This window comes from Podarcis muralis, chromosome Z, assembly GCF_964188315.1.
Source record: "Podarcis muralis chromosome Z, rPodMur119.hap1.1, whole genome shotgun sequence".
In the NCBI taxonomy this organism is placed as follows: Eukaryota; Metazoa; Chordata; class Lepidosauria; order Squamata; family Lacertidae; genus Podarcis; species Podarcis muralis.
Window position 1 is genome coordinate 26,237,826 of NC_135673.1, and position 14,980 is coordinate 26,252,805.

At 40.1% G+C, this 14,980-nt stretch overlaps 1 protein-coding gene across 2 annotated transcripts in view; it reads left to right on the top strand.

The window, feature by feature from the left end:
- Nucleotides 1-9,318, top strand: part of LOC114589287 (phosphatidylinositol-binding clathrin assembly protein-like) — a 54,140-nt gene extending 44,822 nt beyond the window's left edge. For both annotated transcript variants that reach the window (XM_077922514.1, XM_077922515.1), the window contains one exon: nucleotides 893-9,318. In XM_077922514.1, the coding sequence (XP_077778640.1) occupies nucleotides 893-907 (15 nt within the window). In that variant the 3' untranslated portion in view covers nucleotides 908-9,318. The remainder of the gene's footprint in view (nucleotides 1-892) is intronic.
- The last annotated feature ends 5,662 nt before the right edge of the window (nucleotides 9,319-14,980 follow it).

Genomic DNA, 14,980 nt, shown 5'->3' on the forward strand with positions numbered 1-14,980 from the left:
ATTTAAAATGTTCTTTTTTAAAAAAGCAGTTATGGGCCCTTCAGCAATGGGTCTGTCAGCAACTGATTATGCCTGGATGTTGCTAGCAGGAAACAAACCAGTTCTTTGTTTCTTATTTTGTTTTTTAGTTGAAAACAGACCAAAAAAAATGTTTGCCTAAATTGCAATTAAGTTGTATTTTATTGTAGTTAGTAGAGTAGTGGAACTTTTATTGTGATGAAAGTTGAAAACTTAAGACTTGATACCTTGTAGTTCAACTTTAAGAAGCAGGGCTTCAACCAAGCCTCTGATTGATCAGCACAACTTTTTAGAGATATTCCTGGGATATTATTAAGCAGATGGAAGGTGATCTGTGATTTTAAATTTTACATGGTTTTAGTGTGTGTATGTTGAATGCAGGTGGCGCTGTGAGTTAAACCACTGAGCCTCTTGGGCTTGCCAATCAAAAGGTCGGCGGTTTGAATCCCCGTGACGGGGTGAGCTCCCGTTGCTCGGTCCCAGCTCCTGCCAACCTAGCAGTTCGAAAGCACATCAATGTGCAAGTAGATAAATAGGTACCGCTCCAGTGGGAAGGTAAATGGCGTTTCCGTGTGCTGCTCTTGTTCGCCAGAAGCGGCTTAGTCTTGCTGGCCACATGACCCGGAAGCTGTACACCGGCTCCCTCAGCCGATAAAGCAAGATGAGCGCTGCAACCCCAGAGTTGGTCACGACTGGACCTAATGGTCAGGGGTCCCTTTACCTTTACTAGTGTGTGTATGTACAAAAGAATTGTTGTGCACCAGAATTTTGTTTTAAAAAATATATGAAAAAGCAGTTTACAAGTATTTTGTGAATAAAAATATGTAACCTTAATGACTTTCATTCAGCTTGTTTTTCTTTATATATGTTGCAGATACAATTTATGTAGACCCGCCAAAGCAGCAAGACACTTTGACAACCAAATATTGGTAGAAAGAAGACAGAACTTTTGAACTGCGGTCCTCACTAGGGCACATACCTGCTTCCCATACAATATCAATTACTTTGAATTGCTGTGCTTTAGAGATTATTGTTATAACAGTCACTATGGTATGAAATCATGTTTGGTTTTGGATAGCATAAGACTGTTTTCAGTGGAAAGCTGAAGTATTCTGAAGCTGAAGGTCAGCAAAGTATGTAAGGAGAATCCTGACTTTCCCTTTTTAAATAAGAGCTTACTTGGAAACTCTTTGCAGCATTTCCGTGCAACAGCTAGCCTCTAGTAAGCTAGTGGAGGGTATAATTATTCTATTTATTTTCTCCCAGAATTCTGTGGCCGTTGTTACCATGGCACCACTTAATGAAGCTGAGCAATAAACCTTTCAGATACTCTTAAGCAGTACCTGATACAATAAGACTCTGAGAAGAATCTTGCATTATCAGAAATGCCAATATTGACTGCTTTTTCTCATGCTAGACTAGCTTCTTCTAATTCACAAATTTTGTACTGTGAGTTTTAAATGCTGTGAATCAACTTTTAACTAAATGTAGGCCATTAACAGAAAACTATAGTCAGCTGGCATTTCAGCAGAGCGTTGCCTTGCCAAGTGATAGAGCTATGCTTTGGCAGAGACTGGGGCACCTGACCTATTCTGAAGAAAATAGTATGTTACAAAGTAGAGTGTGTGCAGTCCTGGCATGGATGGCAATAGCTGCACTTCCTTATGCAGCCTCTTATGTACAGATAGCAGCATCATTTCAGACTTTAGCTAGAGTTGCCTTCATGTCCCAGAAAAAAGTCTGCAGGTGGCCAGCAGCCGTGAGTCTGGGAAGCTTTTTGCCCTTAATTTAAGATGTAGGGCACCAGCATTTTCTTAGTCATTCATCATTTACAGTGCTGCACTTTAAGAACTGGAAAATTGTGTTCCTGAGCTCCTCTATCCCTCTATAACTTGCGACCCATGTTGTGGGTAAAGGAGCAAAAGAAAATTTTAAAAGGGCCAGTCACTACATAAAACAAACTTTTTTTTGGGGGGGGGAGTGTAAATATTTGTAAACCCTGAAATACAAAAAAAAATCTAGTGCTGCATAATCTTTTCTTCTTCTTTGTAACACATTCAAAATGCAGATATCGTACTGCTTTAAGACATTTAGCTCAAATTTCTTTTGTATTGAAAAGTTCAGACCATTATCCTTCAAGATACTTAAGATATTATTGCAGTGTAGGAGAATGTAAGATGGTCCATGATTTTCAAACACAATGCCCCCAAATAATGAAAGGATTACCTTAAACATTATTTTTAAATTTGTCAGATGGAGTCCAGGGCATACCTATGAGGGGAGATGGGAAGCAAAAAATGATGATGATTATTTATTTTTTAAAGAACATTTTAACTGAAGAAAGCGTGCAAACTGGTTCTTTCCTTTCTATCACTGCTGTGATGATTTTCTTGTCTTGAGCTCATTGCGGTAGCAATAACAGCAAAAAGCCTCTCTCTTAAATGTCAATGTGGCTTTCTTTCATTAAGCTTGCCCCTTTTTATCATTTAAAACTTTTTGCAGCACTTGAGCTTGATCTTCCAAGTGTTTTTGCCAAGTTATTGGCCCTTGTTCCGTGGGAAGGGATTTGCAGAAACAAAAAGTACTTTTGTGGCTCAGGCTGTGTCAAATTCTAGAAAACCAGTCTTTTCCCTGTAAGTGTCTTTTGTGTTTGTTAATATTGTGCCAAGAATGTAAATATATATATATATGCTTGCTTCAAGAAAGATATACTTGTTTTGTCAAACTAAACATGATTTTTTAAAAAAATCAAATCGTTTTTTTACATATGTGTTTGCAATTTGTAACCACTAACTTTGTATGGATTAAATGTTGCAAGTTGGAAAAAACGTTTCAGACCAAATCTTGGACATGTACTGGCAAAGACATAAACTGGATGCATGTACAGTAATTAAATGTGGAAAGTGAATTTTCAAGGGCTTTGGGCTTTAATGTACTCTCCTGGTTTGTCCAAAACCAATATTTATTGTAGCCCTATACAAGCTGGAGCAGCTTACTTAAAGGCCTTGTTTAAGTTGATATTCTAGTGAGTTAATTCAATTGATCCTCATTTAGGATTTTAAATCATGCTTCTAACCAATTTTCTGTCTTTTAATCCAGTTTGGATCAGTACATGTATTTAAATTACACAGATTTTATAATAACTAGCTAAAATGTTTGATCTCAGAGGCTGTGACCATGTAAAGTTTGGGGTTGTAAAATAGGCAGCAACCTTTTTTATCCCCCAGATATTATTTTCTAATAATTCAGTTTAACTGTGCTTAATTTATTGCATTTACTGGCTGCAGTCATACAGCAGGGAACTTCATGCAATACCCACCTCCTCAGAGAGAGGGCAGCTTCAACTCTCCAAATGAATGGGTTTATGTATGTTGTTTATGTGCTTTCTACAGCATTATACAGTAATCATTGATGTATCCATTAAAATCAGATTCAAAGCATAATAATAATCACAATATCACAATAGTCCCACGGTAGCATAAGCCCCCAATATTTACACATTCTTGCTCTATTCATATGCAATTTAATTCATTAAGGAAGACTCGATTTTGTAATTTCTCTTTTCGTATCTAACTCTCCAGCTCAGTGACCAGAATTCAAAATGTTACTGAGTATGTGCATCTTCTCATGCTTGCAATCTTTGTAAGCAGTGTGATACTTGCACAACCTAATTTAACCTTTTCCCTACAGCAAATGTGTGGGGATTCCCCCATGCTCATACATGAAGGTAACCTGTAAACCCTAGTAATGGCATTACTCTTGACCAGTAATGGTTATTGGAGGAATTCTTTTTAAGAATTGTTGCCCACTATACTGGTGTAATTTTTGTCAGATTCAGTTTTACATTCTGTCTCCAATAACCCTAAACTTGGAGGTTGTGCTTTTATCCTATAACCAAGGACTTTGATTTTATAATAAATGAGCTTTCTAGACAATAAGTGATTATCTATTTGTTCAATAAACCAATGGCATCTTGTCCAAAAAAGTAATAAATGTCAGTAGCTGTATTTTGGCTGTCAATATTAGCATTGAACCTTTGTAGGTAATACTTAGTCTGTAGTTCTTTAACTTATATATAAAAATCTCCCTCCTTTATCAGATCTTTAATGTGCAATTGGTGGGGTGGTTCTTGAGTATGATTAGAGTGCTGTCTTTGCTTCATATTTAGGTTGCCGCAATTGAGAACAGTGGCAAGGTGTGAGATCAAAATAAATTGGGGGAAGAGCAGGATACAGTCATGGCTAGTCCAGTGGTGGAGGAAGCCTTTCAGGCACGTGGGGTGGGGTGAACCGCCCATAGGGGCGGGGCAAACTGCTCATAGGGGTGGGGCGCTCGGCGCTCATAGTGACAGAACAGGGTGCTCAGCATCCCGTGCCGTCACTATGGGCACTGCCACGCGCTGCGCCCCTGTGGGCACTGCCGCGCACCCTGTGCCATTCCTATGGGCACAGTGCCCATAGGGACAAGACCATGCCCTTAGGGACGAGACGGGCACACACCGGGGCCTCAGCCACCCTACAGTTGGTGGGGGGAAGGCAGGAGGACAGTACAGAGCCTGTGGGCGCTGAGATATGTGGCTTGTGCGTGCTGCAAGCCCCGCGGTGACGAGTGCTGCCTGCCATTTTGTCACCCCATATCAGGGTGGCACCCAGGGCAGACCGCCCTCTTCCCCCCCCCCCCCTTGTACCTGGGCTAGTCATCCCTACAGCCACACTGGGTCTTTAGGGAATTGTCTGTCCTTATGGAAAACCAAAATAACAGTTTGGTCTTTCTGTGCTAGCACCACTTTCTGTGCCAAAGCTGGAGAATTTGAACTCTCCTATCTCTGTGGAGGTGGGTTTATCACTCATTTCCTTGCTGAAAGATTGCATCTTTTTTTTATAGCTGACCCTAGCAGTTAGATGGTGGTCACTGTTAACATTATTGAAACTGCATTTGGGGTTGCTGTTGCCAGAATTACAATTTTATTCGTCTTGCCAGAAATGCTAAAAGTACAGGTAGCTGTACTATTTTCAACTTCCAGTTGGCGAAAGGTTGTTTACAGTGGTATTAGTGGTGTTTATAATTGAACTGTCTGAATAATGTTAGATTATATGTATTTAAAGGTTTTTAAAAGCCAATAAGATGTCCATCATACATACTTGACATTTGCTGCTTCCCTATTAGATATATTAGCAGGTTAAAGCTAACTATAAAAATAGCAACTCAACTAAACTCAGGACAGGATTGCACTGCATATGACATCGTTTTGTAAATTTATTGTGAGAGTAAGATGCTGACCAACCTACTGCCTTCTCAAAGATACTGACTTTAGAGAACAACTCCTTCCTTATGAATATATTGGTATCATTTCTATTATTCATTATTTTAGGGCAACCTTCCCATGCTGACGGGGCTGATGGTAGTTGTAGTCCAAAACATCTGGAGGGCGGCAAGCTGTGGAAGGTTGCCATAGTGTTTTGGCCATTAACGGGTTGACTGCAAATATGTGTTTGTGGTCCTGAAATATTTGCAGGTGAAGCAGTGTGGTGGTGGTCTTGTCACAAGATTATCCTTAAGGCAGTACTATCCTTAAGGCAGTGCTACAAGGCTGCCATTTTAAAAGCTACAAAACGAAGGCAGATTTATTTCATCTGTTTTTGTTTCATTGTTTCCATTGTATTTAGGGTCACAGCTTAAATCTTAAGATTGGTGTGTCCTGGCTTTAGTTGTGTTTGATACTTTTATAGTTTGATCATTAGACTGGTAGGTCAGGGTTGTAATTCCCACAGGTATTCAGAGAAAAAATGCATGAAGCTGAGGAGAAAGAAATACACACACTCACACTCCCCCCCCCCCAAACGTGGATTTTTGTGTCAACACCATTTTCTGCATTTCTCATATTCAACTCTGATTAGAGATTTATTTTTGCTTTTAAAAAGACATATTATTAAAATCGCAAGAATTCTGTCTTAAAAGCTTTGGGAAGCATGGACAGTTCGATTATAATATTATGATTTCGTACATTCTTAAAACAGGATGAGAGCGATGGCAGTTTCATCATGTGGCTTCTAGGAGAGTGTGTGAGAATCTGAAGGGTGATAGGTGCCCTTGTACAGAGAGTGCTCTCTCTAAGGGTCAGATTAGACATGATGATAGTGGCTGTGCTTTTTTTGTTCACATCTCTGCCTCGTTTTCATATAGAATGGAAGGTGGCATCTGAGCTTAATATTAGAAAGCATGGACAGGCATGGAAACCAGAGCCCGTTCCCTCCCGTAGTCCATTGCCCACATGTGTCCCTCCAGCTCTGCTTCTACACTGGAAATGAAATGAGCTGGGAGTAAATAATGGGCAACAAGCCCCATGTAGTTAATGCCATGGACTGGGAAGAGTCAGTCCCCTTTATTGTTGCAAACCTGTTGCAGTTAAAGCCAGCCTCCACCTTACCCCACTTTATATGAAACCCAGGAATAAATAAACATGGCTGCTATGGTCACATTAGTTGGCCATAAAAATAGAAATGTGATATTAATGGGTAATATTGTCATACTTGAAAATGTCTCTTCTAAAGCTGTTGCTCCTTTTCCTAGATATACATTCATTTTTTAAAAATGTAATAAAGACATTTTCAGTCTCTGATAAGAATGTGTAGAGCTTAAAAAGAAAGCAAGTATACTTTTTGGGTTTTTTTGTAAAATGTTGTATTTGACTTTAAAATTAAATACAGGGTGTACCTGGATCTGTTTGGGGTTTATTGATGTGTGGTAAGGGTGGACTACAATTTTAGAGTAGAATGCACTGTGGATCAGTGCTTTTATTTGTACATAAAAGGGAAAACTTCTTTTCTTTTTAAGTAGCCTGCATTTTGAGAATAATATTGACATGCGCTGTGTACCAGTCACTTATTTCCATTTTAAAGATTATATTTTTGAGTAATGGGGAACTGTACATGCTATCTCTACAGTTTCTAGAAATTACTTAGAAATGTTGCTTTTGAATATGTAATTTGACTTCTTGGCTGTCCCATGTACTGCTTTAGTATGTATTGTGTACCTCATACCCCCAGCTTTCTGATGATAGCATTTATTTTAAAATATTGTAATAACCAATGCAGTCTTTATTCTTCTTCTCCCCCTACCCTACCAGTTTGGTAAATAATTTGATGCAATTGTATTCCTTTATAAAATACTTGGCTGGAATTTTCTTGAAATATTGGAAGCAGGGGGAAAAGGTGTTAAATGTGTATGTTGTTCTGGGTTTGGTTTTCTAATTGATAATTTCAATTTATTGTTCCCAATATTCTCTTCCTTGCCCCACCCCAATGCAATAGGTATGTGCCTTTATATATATATTAATTTGACAGGTGCTTCCTGTTTGCAGGATGACTCTTTAAAATTCTTGTATAATTTTTGTCACAGCAGGGCAGTATTGATAATCCATATATTTGTATTTCAAATATGATTTAAATTGCATATTGTATCTGATATAGAAAATGTATTGGGGGTTTTTTCCGTAGTATTTGATCATTTTCTATTCTGTAGGTAGAACAAGCAAGGAAAACCTCATTGCTGGAGAAGGTTGGAAGTTTAGTTGGGTTTTCAAGCAGATTTTAGGTCCCATGTGCTCACTAAACAACATGCAGCATTGGATCCCGATACCTAGTAGCACATAGCTCCCAATGTAATTAATGGGACAAGTTAGTAGTAACTTGATTACTGCCTTAGTCTGATATAACTGCCTTAGTCTGGGATCAACCTATGGTGTAGAGTTGGTTGAACAAGCCTCCTTGCAATCAAGAGAATATGCCACTAACTCCAGTAACTATTTCCTTCACAGAACGAATAGCAGATTGGGGGTGAGTGGGTGTCAAGATTACTAGAGTGTGGGGGAAAGGCTTAAACCCTTCTTCTTGCATATTATAACCCAGACACCTGATTCTCACTATTTCCTCTCTTTCCCTTTTTAAGACACATGAAATCAGGTTACTCATTTATTGCATTGTCTAACATAGTCCCAAGAGGTCAGTTGAAGGGAAGGAGCTGCTTAGTGAGTCTTACAGTCTTTGCAGTTCGGAAAGCAACTGCTTACATCAATAGTGCTAGTGCAGGCAAGGAGAGTCTCAGCAAACATGGGGAGTTCATGACACACTAGTGCCATTTACCAGCTATTGGTGGAAGCAACAGGATAAAAGTTTCTGAGACAAAGCATTTGATTGTCACTGTGGTATTAACAATATTTTCCCCTGTGAATCAGTTTTTAAAAGTCTACTGCACCTTATTCTCTGAGAAATGGTATTGGTGAGCATTATGAGCCGAATCCTTAATTCAGTGACCTCTTTGCTTCATCCGTCTCTTATCACAGCTAGGCAGCAGGAACCACAGCTTAAAGGCTAGATGTGAAGCTGTAGTCCCTGTTGCCTGGCTGTGATAGAGACAGACTATATTCAGAAAAATAATGTTGAATGCAGCTGCAGAGTTGACTTCTTATTTTAGAAAAAGAGGAAGTCGTCTTGTGAATTTTTGTTTTGTTTTGAGAACACATTATAGTAATACCTGCCACATTAATTGAATGACAAACAGCAAAATGTTTGAATGATGCATGAATACCGGTACCTAGCAACCCAAATTTTGTTTAGCTTATAAAATACAAGTTTATAGCCATTTGCACCTGCAGGAAATTTCGTTTAAAGTACCATTATGATTAATCAACCAATAGTTCTGTTGTGGTGAAGGCCACTAAACACCAAAATGATTCTAGACTTCAGTTTATCAAAGCAGATTCAATAATTTCCCCTTGACTGATATAACAAATAGCATATTTAATTATCTGTAAAACAATTAAAACCCCTAGTACAATTAAAAATTGCAGGTTGTACAAGCATTGGCAAAACATTACTGAATAAATGCATTTAGCAATTTATTTTGAAAACAGGGTTTCTGCAAATGTTCTCATATTTTGTGTTTCAAACATTTCTCAGTTTATTTCATATTTGAAATATAGCTTAATGGAGTGTATTGTGTTTTTTATTTAAACTACTCAAAAAATGTATTTTGCCCAGCTCTGTTTGTTCTTACTTAGATTGATTTTGATATGCTTTCCCTTTACAAAGTTGCAGTGTGAGAACATGGTGCATCTAGCCATCAAAAAAAGTAAATAAATTCCTGCCTCTTCTCCCCGCCCCCAGCACTTACTTTGCTGAAGCACAGGGCTTGCTATGTTAACATTTTAATGATCCTTGACAGTATGTAAAACAGGAGGTGGTTGAGAGTCCTCCATTTTGTTAATGAAACAGGTTTTGGAAAATAAACTGGCACAAAGTGTCTTGGGTGTGTTTTTTAATATCTTTCTTAAAAGCAGTGTTTCATTTCAGCCAATGGTGCGGGTCAATGGTGCGGGTGGCATTGGATGTTTAAGGATGATCAGCTATGGCTAATGAACCAAAGGGCTTTTCCAAAAGGGATACACATTTTCATTAATGGTTCAGGTAGCCAATGTCAAACCAGTAGAATAAAACGTTCCCCAGAATCAGTAGATTTAATCCTTTTGAGTAGGACCAGCTAAGAAGCTACCAAGAAGTGAATGGGCTGAAAGTCTGTGTGACCTTTCAGTTGAACCTATCAAATCTATTATTGTACTGTCACTTTTGGAATTAAGTAGTTGTGTCAATGTTTATGGTTGGCAATTCTGGTAAATTACTTACATTTTTCTTCAACTTAAGAACTGCCTTACCCTTTTTATTATTATTTATATAGCTCCAGAAGTGACTAGTGCCTTACAGATCACAATAAGACAGGTCCCTGACCCAATCCAAAATTTGTTACAGCAGAAATAGCATAGGCAATAAAAAAGGATGCACTACATGGTTGTTTCAGGTATATGTACATATTTACAGGCTGTTACAGAATGACATGAAAGCTAGGAAGTTGTCTTCAAGTTTTGCATACATATAATGAACCTAGCTATCAAAAACCAAAGTACATCATCTCTCAATGCAAGCAGGTGAGTGTACACACCTTCCCCACCACATTGCCTAACTTCTTATTTTCTTGGCCTATAACACCTTGGTTGTGTATTCTAATTTTATGTTAAAGTAAAATTTAGAGCTTATACCTGCATTGTTTGCCTTGGAACCAACTGGAAATTTGTACTATATTAGAGTTGCTTTCTAAGTTTAGCTTTGTCTACTGAAAGCTATTCCCATGTACAAAATATATTCATTCTCATATCACATATGCATATATGAAATGAGGGCCTTAGGTAGAAAAATGCATATAAACAAAGACCTACGGCTTTAACTATCTCATCACTCATTTATTTTGCCATTAAAAGCCTCAAATTATGCCCCATTCATAATTGCATTCCTACTGGAATCGGTTTCACAGTACAGAAACTATTTTTATTGTGTTTGTGTGTGGCCCAACAACATAGTTCTCTGGGCAACTTAACAATAAATGTCAAAAAACAATTGAAATAGTACTCTCATTTTGACTCAAGAAAATCACCATTTTATAGTTCAAATCAGGAAAAATAAATACAATAAATGGACAAAAGTACAAAGATTCACAAAACGTTTAGGGGTATGTGTACCCCTGCGTATCCCCAGAAAAAAAGCTGTGTGTGTGTGTGTAATACGCCCAGAATACCTAGTGCTTTTAGATAATTTAGGCTATCGGAAAGATCTTCACCTGAATCTGAAAAGACCACAATGATGGTGTCAAATAAATTTCTCTGTGAAGGCTAGTCCATAACTAGGGTGCTGTCACTGTTGAAAATGCCACCTCTCACTTCACTTGGTTTCGTGAAACACCCAAAGCAGGGCCCAAGCTGTGAAGTTAGTAAAAGTTACTAGTATGTATTAGCATCAATGATATGGAAAGCAAATTGTGTACATCAAATGTATATAGTCTTGAAATTCCTATGGAACAAGAATGGATGTGTGAGAGAAGAGAGGTAGCAAGCTTGCAAACCACATATCTGGGTGGGTAGCTGGTTATGAATGGTACATGTTCTTGAACATGATACAATCCCCATCTTCTACTTCCTCCTTGTCTTATTTATTTAGTCAGTATACTGCCTTTCATCCAAAGGTCACAGGGCGGTTCACAACATAAAAATACAAAATTAGAATTCAAGATACATAATACATGAAAAACAAACTAACAGCCCCCCCCCCAAAAAAAAAAACCATTTAAAAAGCCATGGTTGAAGAGAAAATACCTAGTTGAGATATACGTTCCTGGCATCTAAAGATATGTAATGAAGGTGCCAGGTGATACTCTGTATAGAGAGCATTCACAAATGGGGAGCAAATCGCCTTGGCATGGATGCTGAAGTTGCCCAGAAATAGCAGTCTGGGAGTCCTCAATGCCAGCTCTGAGCTCGGGCGAGGAGACTGCTGGGCGTTGAGGTGCTAAACAGAGGAAGTGGACTCTGGTGCAAACTCTGGCTGATCTTAGCAGGGCTGGTTCTAGATTTGAAGGAAGCCCTCAATGAAATAACCTCATGGCCCTATTTCCGTGTTCATGAGAGCTCTGGCAGGCTTACATCAGAGTAGCAGGGCCCTTATCAGTCCTGGGCAGCTGGGCTGGGACACATATTCTCACAGTGGCCCAGAGTATTCCAAGGGGACATCACAATAAACAATAGAGTTGAGTGCAAGAGTTCTATGAGCATCACTCAGGTGGTCCACAGCATGGCTGTGAAGAACAGTGGGTGCAGCAGCTGCTCATTCTGAGAACCCAGCAATCCTCTGGCAAGGGGACTTGAAAGAAACGAAGAGGATTAGGATCTTAAGCAAGAGGAAGTGATTTAAAAGGAGTGGGGAGGATTAAGAATACAGAAGAGCAGGAGGGAGAGATTTAAAAGGAGTGGAGAAGATTAGGAGCCAGGAAAACAAGTGAAAGGAAGCAAACATATCAAAATAGAAGCAATAAAATTAAAATTAAAATGCATATGGCATCTAACACAAATGCATTACAATTGCTGCAATGGGCAGAAAAACTATTTTAAGTGGTCCACCAACACACTCATTAATTTTCAAGTTTGGGAATCACTGATACAGGACTATTTTACATACTTGTTACACTATAAGCTTTTGTTGGCCAGAGACCACTCTCTGAGTCTCTGAGGAGTCTTCAGACCAATGCCCCATCTAAGCCTGGAGTTGGCAGTGGCTCATGATCTCAGGCTAAGGTTTGCTTGCTGGAATTTGTATAATATGTCACTAAACCACCTAACAACTGTGTATCACATTGTTTGATACTATTTTTCCTTTCATATATATAGTAAATCATGTAGAATGAGACAACTGATATTATTCTTTATTGAATTTATATACAGTGGTACCTCGGGTTAAGTACTTAATTCGTTTGTGAGGTCCATTCTTAACCTGAAACTGTTCTTAACCTGAAGCACCACTTTAGCTAATGGGGCCTCCCGCTGCTGCCGCACCGCCACCGCACGATTTCTGTTTTCATCCTGAAGCAAAGTTCTTAACCCGAGGTACTATTTCTGGGTTAGCGGAGTCTGTAACCTGAAGTGTATGTAACCTGAAGCTTATGTAACCCGAGGTACCACTGTACAGTTCTATACCCAGCGGTCTCAGGGCAGTTCACAGAATAAAATCAAAATATAATCCACAAAATACATAATCAAAATGAAAACAACAACCCAATAACCCCCCAACCCATATTTTAAAAGGGCACAGGATGTCATATGATAACACATGATAAAAAGTAACTAAGTAACTTCAATGTAACAAAAGGGGACACATGATAAAGTTAAACCAGGCATAGGCAAACTCTGCCCTCCAGATGTTTTGGGACTACAGTACAATTCCCATCATCCCTGACCACCTGTCCTGTTAGCTAGGGATGATGGGAGTTGTAGTGTGGTGTAGTGGTTAAGAGCGGTAGTCTTGTAATCTGGCGTCTCTGCTCCTCCGCATGCAGCTGCTGGGTGACCTTGGACTAGTCACACTTCTTTGAAGTCTCTCAGCCCCACTCACCTCACAGAGTGTTTGTTGTGGGGGAGGAAGGGAAAGCACCTCACAGAGTGTTTGTTGTGGGGGAGGAAGGGAAAGGAGAATGTTAGCTGCTTTGAGACTCCTTAAAGGGAGTGAAAGGCGGGATATCAAATCTAAACTCTTCTTCTTCTATGCCTGAGTTAAACGCACAGCAGAGGATGAAGGATAAGAAGCCTTAGGTGCTTCTTACCTGAACCTAAGTCCCATTGAAGGATAAGAAGCCTTAGGTGCTTCTTACCTGAACCTAAGTCCCATTGAACTCAATCAAGCTTACTTCTGACTAGACATATCTATTAAAAATAGAGTTGAGATCTGTTTATCAAAATGCTCCCCCTCTTGTAGCTTGTATTTGCTATTTTTACATTTATAGTTTAATATTACTATGTGAGAGTCACCAGAAAAGCCGTTTAAAAAGATCTTCTACATCTATGTGTAAAGGGGAAGGGCCATGGCTCAGTGGTAGAGCACCAGGTTCTCAGGTTCAAATCATGGCATCTCCAGGCAGGGCTAGCAATGTCACCAGCTGGAAACTTGGAGAGCTGCTGCCAGTCAGTGTGGACAATACTGAGCTAAATGCATAGCTGTCAACCTTCCCTTTTTTGGTGGAAAATTCCCTTATTCCAGCGCCGTTTCCCGCTGCTTCCCGCTGCTATCCTGGATTGTTAGCTATCCTGTAGACTGTCCCTGGGACAGGTGAGGCTGCTGATCCCTTATTTTCGAGGCTGCTGATCCCTTATTTTCAAATCTGAAAGTTGACAGCTATGTAAACGGACCAATGGTCTGACTTGGTATAAGGAAGTTTTTCTATGAAAGCCACCAGTGTGATATATCAGAGGTTGGTTCATAAGGGCTAAGGTGGCACTGCTGCACCAATCTCAGTTCCTTTCCTTCTTACAACCAACCCAGGAGGTGGTGGAACTACGTAGTTGTTACCTTCCTCTTTTTCAGTCTCAGCGCTGCCCTTGTAGAATTCAGCAGGGAGGTGGATGGGACAAAAACAGAATCAATCGGCTCTACCTGTCTTTGACTCTGGCTCCACCTCTTGTTGCCCTGCCTCCCTTTCCTCCCTACCATAATCAAGGGGCATTTGCCACCGCTAATGTGATGTAGTGGAAACTAGGATTCAAATCCCCACCGGCTCACTGTGTTGCGCCTCTGACAGTCAACCTAACCTACCACACAGCAGTGGCGTAGCGTGGGTTGTCAGCACCCGGGGCAAGGCAAGTAATTTGCGCCCCCTAACCCGTGGATTTGCGCCCCCTAACCCTAACCCCCAGATGTTGCGCCCGGTGCGGCCAGCCCCCCCTGCACCCCCCACACTATGCCACTGCCACACAGGGTTATTGCGTGGATAAAACGGGGAGTGGGAAAACCGAAGAGCATGAGACCCTTAGTCTTGGGGCCGTGGGTTTAAACCCCCCTTTGGGCGAAACATTCCTGCAGAGGCAGCGCAGGGGAAGAGATTATTTGATCCTCGTGGTCCCTTCCAACCATTCTAGGACTCTATAATGATGCATACATCATACTGAGCTCTTGGAAGGAAACGTCTGATATAAAAGTAACAAATATTCGGGCATCCTTCATGGTGATCCTGTAACTGCAGTTCCCAGGATTCTTTGAGGGGTGAAGCAATGTGCTTTAATGACCCAGTGTGTACACAGCCTTGCTTCTATGTAATAATAATAATAATAATAATAATAATAATAATAATAATAATACCCAATCCTATTTATATGGTAAATCACGAAGGGGCTTTCGCTTTCTTAGGGGGGTAGCTGCACATTATCACCACCATCTAACACCAACAATACAACCTTCACACCAAAAACGAGAATGGCAGGGCACGCTCCTCCCTTACCCTCGGGCAGTCAATCAAGACCTATCAGGCAACAGGGAGACCCTCCACTCCCCCTCCTCAGAACCCGCGCGCGCGACGTCTGGGCTACGGTTAGCTCAGT